General features: G+C 41.0%; 1 protein-coding gene across 15 annotated transcripts in view; it reads right to left on the reverse strand.

Annotated features, from left to right (window-relative positions):
- dtnba (dystrobrevin, beta a) overlaps positions 1-12,503 on the reverse strand; it is a 694,100-nt gene that overhangs the window by 150,044 nt on the left and 531,553 nt on the right. For all 15 annotated transcript variants that reach the window (XR_015079517.1, XM_085996923.1, XM_085996913.1 and 12 more), the window contains exon 11: positions 11,135-11,224. Coding sequence is in view for 14 of the 15 variants with exons in the window: in XM_085996923.1 (XP_085853049.1) it covers positions 11,135-11,224 (90 nt within the window). In the remaining variant the exon portion in view is untranslated. The remainder of the gene's footprint in view (positions 1-11,134; positions 11,225-12,503) is intronic.

The following is a 12,503-nucleotide window of genomic DNA, read 5'->3' on the forward strand; positions in this document are numbered from 1 at the left end:
CACGTGTTGCATTCCTGTATGCAAACAAGAAGTTATCTACCTTATGCTGAAGTTTTATGTCTTCATTACCCATGGCCTTTATGGCCTTCTTGAAGGTCTGGACAAACCTTTCAGCCAATCCATTGGTGGCGGGATGGTATGGGGCGGACGTGTATTGCTTAACCCCATTGTTTTTTAAGAACTTCCTGAATTCTTCGGACACAAATTGCAGTCCATTATCAGAACAGATCTGTTCAGGCAGCCCATTCCTGGCAAATATGGTCCTTAATACTGTGATGGTTTTTTCCGTGGTGGTGGAGGACATCTTTATTACCTCCGGCCACTTGGAGTGTGCATCAACCGCGATTAAGAACATTGAGTCCATAAATGGACCAGCAAAGTCGATGTGTACCCTTTGCCAGGGAGATGAGGGCCACTCCCATGGATGTAGAGGGGCTTGTGGTGGGGCGTTTTGGACCTTCTGGCATCCTAGGCAGCTCTTGGTCATTTCTTCGATGTCTCCATCGATACCTGGCCACCACACAAACGCTCTGGCTAGGTTCTTCATTTTCACTCCACCCAGATGCCCCTCGTGAAGCTCCTTTAGCACTTTATCCTGGAGTTTGGGTGGAATCACCACTCTGGATCCACACATCAAGGTTCCTCGGCACACTGACAGCTGTTCTCTTCTTTGCGAGAATGCTGGCAACAGTGGTTCGCCATGTGCTGGCCATCCCTTCACCGTTAAATCGTAGACTCGTGAGAGAGTCGGGTCATTTCTTGTTTCCTTTTCAATGGCAGAATTTGTTACTGGTAGACATTCCACTATGGTTGAGCGGAACATCTCCACTGGGTCTACTGTAGGTGCCTCTTCTACCATTGGCAACGGTAGGCGCGATAAACCGTCAGCATTCCCATGCTGTTTTGATCCTTTGTATTCTATGTCATATTGGTGTGCCCCTAGGAAAAGGGACCACCTCTGTGGCCTTTGCGTTGTCATAATGGGAACACCCTTTTTAGGGTTGAATATGGAGACGAGGGGTTGATGGTCAGTCAACAAGGTAAATTTTTGTCTGTGTAGATAGTGATTGAACTTCTTCACCCCCCACACCAGGCTGAGGGCCTCCCTGTCAATCTGGGCATAGTTACGCTCGGCTGAGGTTAGCGAGCGCGACGCACAGGCTATTGGCCTCTCTGAACCGTCACGGAATTTGTGTGACAGCACCGCTCCAATGCCGTAAGGTGACGCATCACATGCCAACCGAATCGGTAGTGTTGGGTTGTAGTGGGCCTGTTGTATCCGTGTGTTAATAGAGACACGGAAGGCAGGAGTAGGTTTCACAGGTGTTTACTGAACAAAGTCTGGAGGTGAACTAACAGATACAAGACAATATACAGGCTTATATAGCCTGAGTGGCCATTACCGGCATTACAGTACACAGGGGGCTCTTAAAGGCACATACACCACAGGACTCTGCAGTGATGATACACTTGGAACTGTTCTGGATTTATCAGCACTATACTGATATGCCCTAAGTTGCATTTAAACTCATACAAACATAAATAGATTGTGAGAACCTTACAGCACAACATTGTTGATCTCAACTGAGCTACTCCTAGACAATTCCCTTGTTGTTCCTAAAGTAGTCATCTACTGTTCAAAAAAAACCTGTCAAAAATGATGATAGTCAATAATTCACTGTAATAGTCCAATTTAAAAAAATATTGATGCAGCACTCACTGTGTAAGGCAATTGAGAGACTACAGGTGGAAACAAACTGCTTACTAACCATTCGAGAAGTGTTGAAACCAAAGACATACAACACTGGCTTTTGTTGTCATTTAAATTAAATACAAGCAAAGAAAATGATTCAGAACTGAAGAAAATAATCAATATATTTAAAGTTGACTGATATATTTGAAATGATTTAAAAAGTAGGGCAAAACATTGTGAAATGAAACATTTATCTACACAAACTACTTAATGCTTTTCACTTTTACTTTTCAAACTAAATTAATTTCAACAAAAATTTATTAAATATTTTTCTCAAAATAGATTTAGCTTTGGTACTACTACTGATGGGATTAAGGCATGGATGAGAGTTAAGCCATCCTATTTAGTGTTGTGACACCCAAACAGAAAAATAGGGATGCTCAATAACAGTGTGTCCCTAGTCACCCTTTTTGCCAAAAAATCCACCTCAGTTTGGTCCCAAATCTTGCTCTTTGTGTTACATAGCAAGTGGTTCTGTACCATGAAGAATAACTGCCTTATACGCCCTAATACCATCAGGTAATCAGTAAATTTGAAACAGGACACTCGACTTAGACATCTAAAACATCAAAGTGGCTGGCATGCTGTAAGCAGCTCTTCATAGGTTCTTCTTCTTCTGCAATGTTTAAGGCAGATGTGCGTCATACATCTCATGAGGAAAGTCTGAGACTTGGGGCAACAGCTGCAGGAAGGAAAGGTGATACCTGGAGGTGGGTATGTGAATATGTTCTCACCTATCCATGGTGGTGTGCGCGTGTGCTGTGATCCGTGGGTTCGTGCTGTGGTCAGGAGAATGGTGACAATACACTCACACACTCTCATATTTTATAGCAAGTTCTGCAGCTCACCATGCCACTCAGGAGGAGCGCGTGGTACGTGCTATCCACCTGGCAAGGGCTCAAACGCACACTTGCCAGTTGTCTCAAGGCCAACCATGGACTATCCTCCTCCTTGGGGTTGAGGCAGTTCCAAGATGACACGTCTGGTGATAAAAGAATGGAACCAAGTCAACCCTCTGTGGTAGGCTCAGTAATCTGATACCTGAGCCAAGAAGGTTCACAGTACTAAAAACAGAAACTGCTGAAAATACTTAACAGGTCAGGCAGCATCTGTAGAGAGAGAAAGAGAGTTAACGTTTCAGGTCGATAACCCTTCGTCAGAACTGGAAAAAGCTGGAGATGTAAAAGGTTTTTAAGCAAATGTAGGGGCAGGGAGAGGGGGGAGAAGAGGAAAGAACAAAAGGGAAGGTCTGTGATAGGATGGAAGGCAGGAGAGATTAAGAGACAAAAGGGATGATGGTGCAAGACAAAAAGAGATGGTACTGGGACAAGTTAAGAAACAAAAGATGAGTCTAGATGAAGTGTCGAGTTTTGGTAGATACCTGATCAAACACGAGAAGGGAAACAGAAAGCAATGAAGATGAACAAGGTAAAAGAGACAAACGGAAATCCCGTCGGAGAGAGGAGCAGAACTTCTTCAAGGTGGGCATTCCTAGACGAGAAGTGGCAGTGAATTAAACACTAATACAAAAGCACTCCCGGGCACTGTTGACCAGTCCACTCTGGACCAGCCACACTAGCTCACTCATGAAACCTGGAGGGGCAGACTTGGTGGCTGATATTCGTCCTATTTGGCTCCGAATAACCATGCAGGACAATGGCCCTTGCTGCATAAGCAGCAGAAAGTTTAACAGTTCTCTGTGCTAGTAGCTTACCTTGTTTTAGTTAGTTAAACTCTGGCAGTACCCCTGCACACATTATGAGGACTGTTAGTTCTCCCACCCTGCACCTAAACTTTCTGGGTTTAGCCAAGTGGGGTACATCCTTGTAAGGAGAGAATGCATACTTCATATCAGAACTGTGTGGATTTGTCAGTCACTTGGTTGTGAGGCGCAAACATGTGTTTCCACATGGCTAACCAAGAAACAATGCGAGCAGTAGACTGTTTTGGGTCTTTCAAGAGTTAAACCACATAAATACAAACTTTTATTGGGGAGGTGGTGATGCAGGAGTTTGGCGAATGAAAAATAAATAAACACACTTGCTAAATTCACACCTTTGCCAACTTCAAACTCAACTATTCCAATGCTCTCCTGTTCTGCATCCCATTCTCCATAATAGCTCATCCAAAACTCTGCTGCCCATATCCTATCTTACATCAAGTCCTGCACAGCCATCAACCCTGTCCTTGCTGATTTACACTGGCTCCTGTCCTCCAAATTTAAAATTTTTAATTCTCATCCACGTGTTTAAATCCCTTCTTGGCCTCGCTCTTCCCTATCTCTGTAACCTCCTCCAGCCTTACAAATGCCACTCCTCTGCCCCGCTTAAGCAGGCTGGCCAGATGTACTGTAAATAGTTTGAGTGCCCAACCAAAATATTTAAATGCCCTGGATCACGGGAGGTGGTACAGGGTGAAGGGCGCAATTAGTGGGTTGGCAGAAGGCAGAGCAAGGCGAAGGAAATTTGGGACCGCAGTGCCGTTTTAAGGGTCCCTTAAGATCATTCGAATAGAATAGTTAAGTGCTTACCATAAAACCTCATATCCTTCAAGGTTCTCAGAAAGGTCATTGAAGGTATTTAGCAATATTCACCTAAATTAGAAGCATGCTTGTCACTTGAAACAATCCAGTGAAACTGAACTGACATTTACAAACCCAATTCACTAGCAAGCTTTATGGCAGGGCTGAGCTCATAAACACTGGTGATAGTTGAACTGAATCTAAACTACTGTTTTCAATCATGAAAGACAGTATCCCAGACAATCGCACGGTACCTCTATACAGTTAGGACAATTTAACCTTTCCCTCTCAAGTCTGCTAAAATCTATCTCTGTCCTTTACTCGAGTGAATCAAACCTGCTAATGAGTTAATTTCCACGAACAAGTAGAATGAATGATGCGCTCATTTCAAAATAAAAGAATAGCTGCAGGTTCAGAGGAGCCCTTTCACTGAATTGCTCATTAGGACACATAATTAACAATTATGAGTTCTGAAACTGTGTCACACCCATTAAAATGAACAATCTCTCTCTCTGACTTTTGTGGTCAGCGGCAAACTTACGGCACTCACCGTTCATTCCACTTATATTTGCCCACAGACTTGTGATAAACAGCGCAGCGCCCTCTACAGGGGATCTGGGACCGGTGTGAACAGGGAAAGAAGCGGTGTGTCTCCTTATCCAATCAGATTGAAGAATCCTTACTGAGACACTCAGTGTAAACCGGGAAGTGTAAGTTAGAATATTTAATTCAATGCCAAATCATGTACAGAAAGCGAAATAAAGAGAGGGAAATAAAGGCAGGATTGAGAGATAAAAGAGACAGAAAGTAAAAGTAAAAAAAAAACTTAATTATTTAAAATCTCCAACACTAATTAAAATCTGAAGGAATGAGACTCCACACTTCTAAAAGTAAATTTTCAGTAGCAGAGAGGTTGTTTGGTAGTAATTAAGACTTGTCACGCCACTAAAAGTTCACTTACATTTGAATGGACAAGCCCTAACTTTTTCTAGCGTGTTTAGTGGGTATCTACTGGATAAAGTACAGCAACTTGCGCCGTTGCATGTGTTTTGAATGCTGAATCTCTTGGCAAATACCGGTGTAGCGAAGCTGGTGGAGGAGCAGGGCAACTCGGACAGCATCTTCCTGATTTCCACATTTAATTGTGCATGTGAGGACACTGGAATTTGCTGTCCTATTTACTCCTAAATAACGGTGAGTGCTGATAGCCCCACCGTCATTCTTGCCACAAAATCCATCTTTTTGTCTCTTCCGATTGTCATAATTTGGGGTGTATTTATGAACAAATGGAAAGGTAGTATAAATAACTTAATTCCCTTATTCAATCTGAAGTGTTAGATTACTTGTTTAGGTCTTCATTATTTACTTGTTTAGGTCTTTATTATTTAAAAGTAATTTAACCTCCACATACCAATGCATCTAATAGAGGGGGTAAACACTAATAGCTGTGTCAAGTGGAGTCATCTACATTAGATGCTCTTTCCCATCCCTGTTCTCTATAAGGCCTTGCAGTGAATTATACAAAACTAAAAAGGAACAAGAAAATACAGCATTAAAACAAAAATATTACAAATTACACCGTCAGAAAGAGATCTAAAGGGCAGGAAAGGGAGGGAGCTTTGTTTGTTCAGGTTAATAGGTGTTCCAAAAATGAAGGAGATTGTACCTGATAGTAATTTAATGTTCCCCCTCATTTATTCAACCTTCAAATACCAGACTGGTGGGAGACTGCAGGCCCACATTCAACAATTTATTATAGTAAACAAATGGGAGTGAAGTGAAGAGGTAAATAAGCGAGTTAAGCATATGATCATATTGAAGAAAATGGGTTGGGTTTACATAAAAAGACGAAAGCTAAGTCTGCACTTTGGAGTCTCATTGCAAATATAAACAGAAGATATTTAACTAAGCCAAAATTATAACAGCCTATTTTTAAGATGAGGAAGAATATGAATTGCATACATCAATTTTTAGCAACTCATATAAAGATGATGGTAAGTCCTTTCAAATTTATGTCTTTTTACAAGAAAATATGGTGTGTAACTTTCTTAAAAGGAACCATTTCTTATTGAAGCACCATGTGAAACCTGAATGGTTCGACAACACTTGTGTAATTTGGTAATCATATAATATTCTTTTTACTTAACCCAGCAGTATGCTTCAATTAAAACCCTCCAAACTTTAGTGAGTTAACAAACAATTACTCCGTTACAAGTTTAGGGTCTTACCTTAGCTACTCTCTTGGGTACATTATCACGCCCATAAGCAGTCTGAGCACTTTGCTTTTAGAATTACCCAATATATAGTTATTCAACAGTGTATCCTAGAGGTCTAATAAAAGTATCCATTTACGATCTGAACCAGAGATTCGTATCTTTCACACATGCCCCCATGTGCTTCTCCAATGTTTCTCCAAGCAGACTGAGAAACTACCTGACAAGACAAGGCCTGATATGAATTGTTAATTGCATTATTTCACAGAAAATGAACACACACAGCAACAGTTATGATCAGTGTCACAATTCGATCATAAAACTTGCCTTCATGTAACAATACAAAATAATGAACACGTTACGCTTCCTCACATTGGTGGGACGTCCATCTTGACTTAAACAAAGTAACTGCTAACTGCCCTTCTGCATCCTCCTTCTGAGCTTGGTGCAAGCTCACCCTTGAAGCTTTCCATTTCAAAACCTGATTAACTGTGTGTCTCCCTATCTTTTACCCCTCTGTGTTCACAAACAGCCAGACAGCCGCTGCTGAATGCCTGAAACACAATAGGGGTGAGGTGTTTATGATGCCCCTGTTCCTCCTACCTTGTTCCACCCCTCACCCATTCCTTCCTACCGCATGCTGTTCTTGGCCTCATCCCTCCCTAAATAGTAGCTCACATTTGCCACCAGAAAAGAGGACCTGTGGACTAAATCCCTCCCCCACCACCTGCCAATCAAAACTTAAGGCCCAAAATGCACCTGTGACCTGTTTGCCTGCAGCACCGCCCAATCCCTCCCCTGCGCAGCTCCCTGCATTGTCCGTTCCAGCTCCCTCCTACCCCGACCACCATTCCTTATATATTTAAATTCTGGAACACTACATCATGGTCAACTTAGGGATTAGGATAAAGGTGACATGATGAAGTTCTTCATCCCACAGAGTAATAACACTGCCAGGTAAGGTTGTGGAAAGAAGAACTATTGTATCATTTAAGAGTTGCATGGGGGTGAGGGTGGGGGTGGGGGTGGGGGTGGGGGTGGGACGTGGGGTGGGGCTGTAGTTTGTTTTCTACATGGATTTGCTAAGTTGGGCCAAATGGCCTTCCACATCCATACTGATCTTAGTATTTGTCAATATGTTTACAAGAACTGGCACTTTTATTTTTCACTCACTGATTGCTCAAGTGTCACTCTGTAAGTACCCTCTCAAATTTCGTCAGAATATACTTTATTCTTAGGGCCCCAACTTCACAGACATAGAGCAACCATTTTGCTTTCTGTCCATTGCATGTCACAATAAATCAAATATGATTTAGATAGAATTGTTAAAAATTATGGATACAGGTTGCATCAGATGATATAAAACATCATGGGAGAAAAAGCCCAGCAAACTTTAAAAAAAACATTCCATGCTGATAAAGCCATAGTGGTTAAGCATATTTTCAGAAGCAGCTCTCTCTTCAGTGTTATGTTAAATGGTTATAAATTGAGAGTCATTCAGCTGAGCATTACAAAGATAATAAGATACCTGTTAAAAAACATCACCATGTTACATAAATGTTTCTTCAGCTCAGTTAAAGTGTTAACCAAATATCTCTTGGAATCCATTTATCAATCCAAAAAGATTGGAAGTTGGCAGAAAAAAATGGAATTTAAATCTAATATTTTTTCTTTATTTTAATTCTACTGCACATCTGGGAGCCTCAATTAATCATGCTTGAGATCAGTGCAGACTCCTGCCTCTGCTACTGCTATAATCCCTCTACAGGTCAGATGAATTAATAAGACCTTTTGAATTGCACTGTAATAACAGAAGTAGCTGATGGCCTTTTACAATTAAAGATTTTGCTATTTTTAACTACAAAAAACATGATTTTTTCAGCCTACAAAAAAGTAACATGGCCACTGTTATAGCAGGAATTTCACAACAAAGAAGAAGTGTGCATCTCTCAACTTTTCAAATGTCCAATGCAAATTGTAAGACGCAGTGAATGAACAAAATGTGCACTTTATTTTTGTGATGTGAGGTACCAGAATTAATTTTTAAGCTATTGTAGTGAAATAAAGCCTCCTTATTTTTCCTCAGAGCTCATACTGAGTGGTAAAAGAAGTCAAAGAAACTGAGAGGACATAATTTTTTTTAGTTAATAAATAAAATACTAAACATTTAACTTTGAAACTATCTGCAGAAAATAATTTTAAAAATGGCTGATGGAAATGTTATGGAACATGGTGGCAATGAGAGACTGGGAGAAGGGGGTGGGTCAGAACACTTGGAATGCTCCATACAACCTGCAGCACAAGATCCCAAGATAATTACAGATGAAGGCGGCTATTCAGCCCATCTAAATTCATCCATGCAGAAGGATCTCAGTCTCCTTACTGCAGCATCCAACTGTTTCTGAAACGATTCCAGGGTTTTTTGCCTCCACTGCTCTATCTGGAAACCTATTCCACACATTAATTACACTTTGTGAGAACAAAAATTTGCTGATATTAGCCCTAAAATTACCCTTTACTAATTTGAACCTATGTCCCTTTGTTTTACCTCTGCAAATCAATTTAAAGTAATATTCCAGGTTTATTCTTTCCATTCCCATAACCATCTTATAGACCTCTGTAAGATCACCCTTTCTTGGATGAAATGCCAAAATCTCTCCACTCTTTCCTTGTACCGTCAGATTTCTGATGCTAGGAAATCAGTCTTGTGGACAGAGTACGCAAGGTGTGATCTGGCCAGAGCACTATGAAGCTTGATCCCTACTTCCTCTGATTTATATTCCACTGTGTTGGCTATGCAGTTCAAGTTTCTAATTGATTTGCTGTTTGCTGCAGTGGGGCTCATACACTGTAGCACCATCAATTTGAATGAAAATCTTAGTCTCGAGCATGTACATCACACTCCAATAAGCTTAGTTCACCTTTAATATGCAATCTGACACTGAAGCATCAGTGAACTGGCTCCAGTTTAACAGCTGGAGCCAGAAATTAACACGCGTCATGAAGTCGCGCCACACAAGTGCCAGGCAATGACTATCTCTAACAAGCAAGAGTCTAACCGCCGCCTCTTGACATTCAACGGCCAGATTCCCCATTGCCAGATCCCCCACCATCAACATCCTGGGGGGGGGGGGTCACCATTGACCAGAAACTTAACTGGGCCAGCCACATAAATAACGTGGCCACAAGAGCAGGTCAGAGGCTGGGTATTCTGTGGTGAGGGTCTCACCATACCACACGGACTGCAACGGTTCAAAAAAGGCGGCACACCACCAGCTTCTCGAGGGCATTTAGGGATGGGCAATAAATACTGGCCTTGCCAGCAATGCCCACATCCCTGGAACGAATAAAAACAAAAAGTCAAAGTGACCCCCTTACCATCAGAAGTCCAACCCACTGACTGGTACATTTGCATTGGTATGTAGAATTAAAATATGTACAGCTGCATGAAACGATCTGTACAAATTGAATTGTCTGTTCTGTGCATGTGCAGTGTCCCCTGTGTTATTACAGGAAATCAAAGTGCCACTTTCCACAAACCAATGTAATCCTGTAAAATGGTGTTTAATGAACCTCACTTCACCACTGCTCCAGAGTAACAAGTGCAACAGAGATCCAGCATCACTTCTGGCTCTCACACGGGGAGGAGGAGCTTCCAACTCAAACACTTGTCAACATGTAATCAGTATGGTGCCACTACAAGCTATGTTTGAATTCAAAAATGGAAAACATCAACTAGATTGTAAAAAAACAAGACAGTTAATCATGGGTGAAAATGTTATTAAAGAAAATTGGCATGTGCTTTAGAGTTACTTTGCTCTTACTGTCTGTCTTATGTCTGAAGGACAGAGCATAATTTAAAATGTACGCGCACCAGGCTCCAAAAATGGCTGATAAATTTCATAATCAAACAGTTCTGAGAACCCTTCTATAACACAACCATTATTATGCTCCAGCACTGGATTGCAGGCTAAGCAATAAGATCGAGTGCCTAGTTAGAACAAGCGCAAATGGCCATGTATTGATGCCTAGGAAGATTAAGTGCCAATTAATCTGACTCAAAAATACACCCAATGCAACAGCTCCCTAAAAACCCTAGATGTTATATTGTAGGGCGTGACATTTTGAGAGTCCTAAATATGAAACAAGAATTATTTACATATATCTTGCTGGGTGGTGGACAATTTCAGGGCTCTTTACACAGAACCCTATAAAACTGATCAATAAGCTATTGCTACTGACTGACATGTTCTAGGGCAGCGCGATCAAAAAGCAAGACCTTGTGCTCCCAGGAACTATCAGCCTCAACTTAGAGAGATTTTTGTCCTGATTAAAGTTGTCTAGTTGCACCCTGTTTATATACAAAAATGAATACAGAAAAGAATAAGTTATTAAGACTGAACCCTAACTCTCGCTGTCATATGAAATGTATACCAATGGTACTAGAACACCATGGCTTCTTAATCAAGAACGCAATAGTCCCAGAACTCTCGAGGCACAAGGAAACTCAGATGGTGTTTCCCCCACACCCCTCGTCCCAAGTGTGGTATTCCAGTCATTCCAAGAGGGTTGCACAGATTGTGCTTAAAACATTTCAGAGACTTATTTCTCCAGTATTTCTCTACGTGGAACTCAACAAACACTAACCGTGTGCCATTCTGCAGCCGGCTCACATAGACTGCTATCAGATCGTGCTCATCAGCCAACCGATTGGCCGTGTCCAGGCCGTACTGTAACCTAGTGACAATGGAGGTAAATAAAGTAAAAAGTAGAACTAAAGAAATAAAATAAAAGCATACATGATTCACATTCTAGAATACTGAAACAAATACATAGTAATGAAAATAAATCAAAAGCATTAATAGAGAATTCTAATCAACAAAAGATCAAAAATCTTTAGCTTTTGCCAATATGAGCATACCAAGTCTGTGCTAAAGGACTTTACTTTGACTTTTACCTGGGCGATCCATGACTGAGGAGAATCTATCTAGACAATGCTGAATGGCTCCATTATCTGGCTGCTCCAAGTCGTAAATTTAAAAGTTAAAATAAGCAGATTCACCAGTAGATAATCATTCAGTGGATTGCCAGGCATTTTGATGCAGCCAGGCATCAGGCAATGCACTGCTGGATGTATACAGTTTCCCACGTAACTGGAACAAAGACTTTTATATAGCACTTTATTGTGTCTCAATTTAGTCTCCAGTTTAAAAATCACGCATTCTGTTCTTATTTTACATTTGCATTATAAATTCTTATGTCTGCATTTATAATGGAATCTGCCCACGTGAATTTGTCCTGTTCTAATTATACCCTCCCACCAGTGGTGGTTCTGCAGCACTTCCCCCAGCAGGAGGTGCAATTAAATTGTGACAATCCGAGGTAGACATTTTCCAATCTAAAATCCGACATAGGAATTTATAATGGAAAAGTCGACAGGAAGCGCATGCAGCCCATAAGACCATTAATACATTTTTGTGAGTGATGTGACAACTCACGAAGGGAATTTTTCTTTAATAACTGTTTTAGACTGAAACGCAAGAAGAAAGGATACAAAAGTACACATTACTAACCGCGTGACCTTGTTTGCAACTAAAATCAAAAACTAGCTGGTGCCAACCAGTCTTGCACCTTTGGCTAGAACTAAAATTGAAAATCTGCTTAGTGTTGAAGTGGCTGAGTGGAGTTCATGGTAAAGTGCAATTATGCTGCAGACTGTTTTGTAAAAGAACTATATGAGATGAATGGAAGAATGAATTTAAAATTGCTAGTTATTAGCTCTTTCAAAGAGCCAGCACAGGCACAATGGGGCGAATACCTTCCTTCTGTGCTGTATCATTCTATCAATCTATGCTTAGTTAATTGTGCACCTGGGCATTTCCCAGCTTTTCATGTAACAAACGGACAACACACACAGGTCATGTAACACTGGTTCAACATAGCATGAGGTTTAGTACTTTTACAGCTGTTACTCAATGACATATAGGATCTGAAATTGTTCATTTAATATTGGAGA

This window comes from Somniosus microcephalus, chromosome 9 (genome assembly GCF_052327205.1).
Source record: "Somniosus microcephalus isolate GS21.2 chromosome 9, FLI_Smic_1.0, whole genome shotgun sequence".
Classification (NCBI taxonomy): domain Eukaryota; kingdom Metazoa; phylum Chordata; class Chondrichthyes; order Squaliformes; family Somniosidae; genus Somniosus; species Somniosus microcephalus.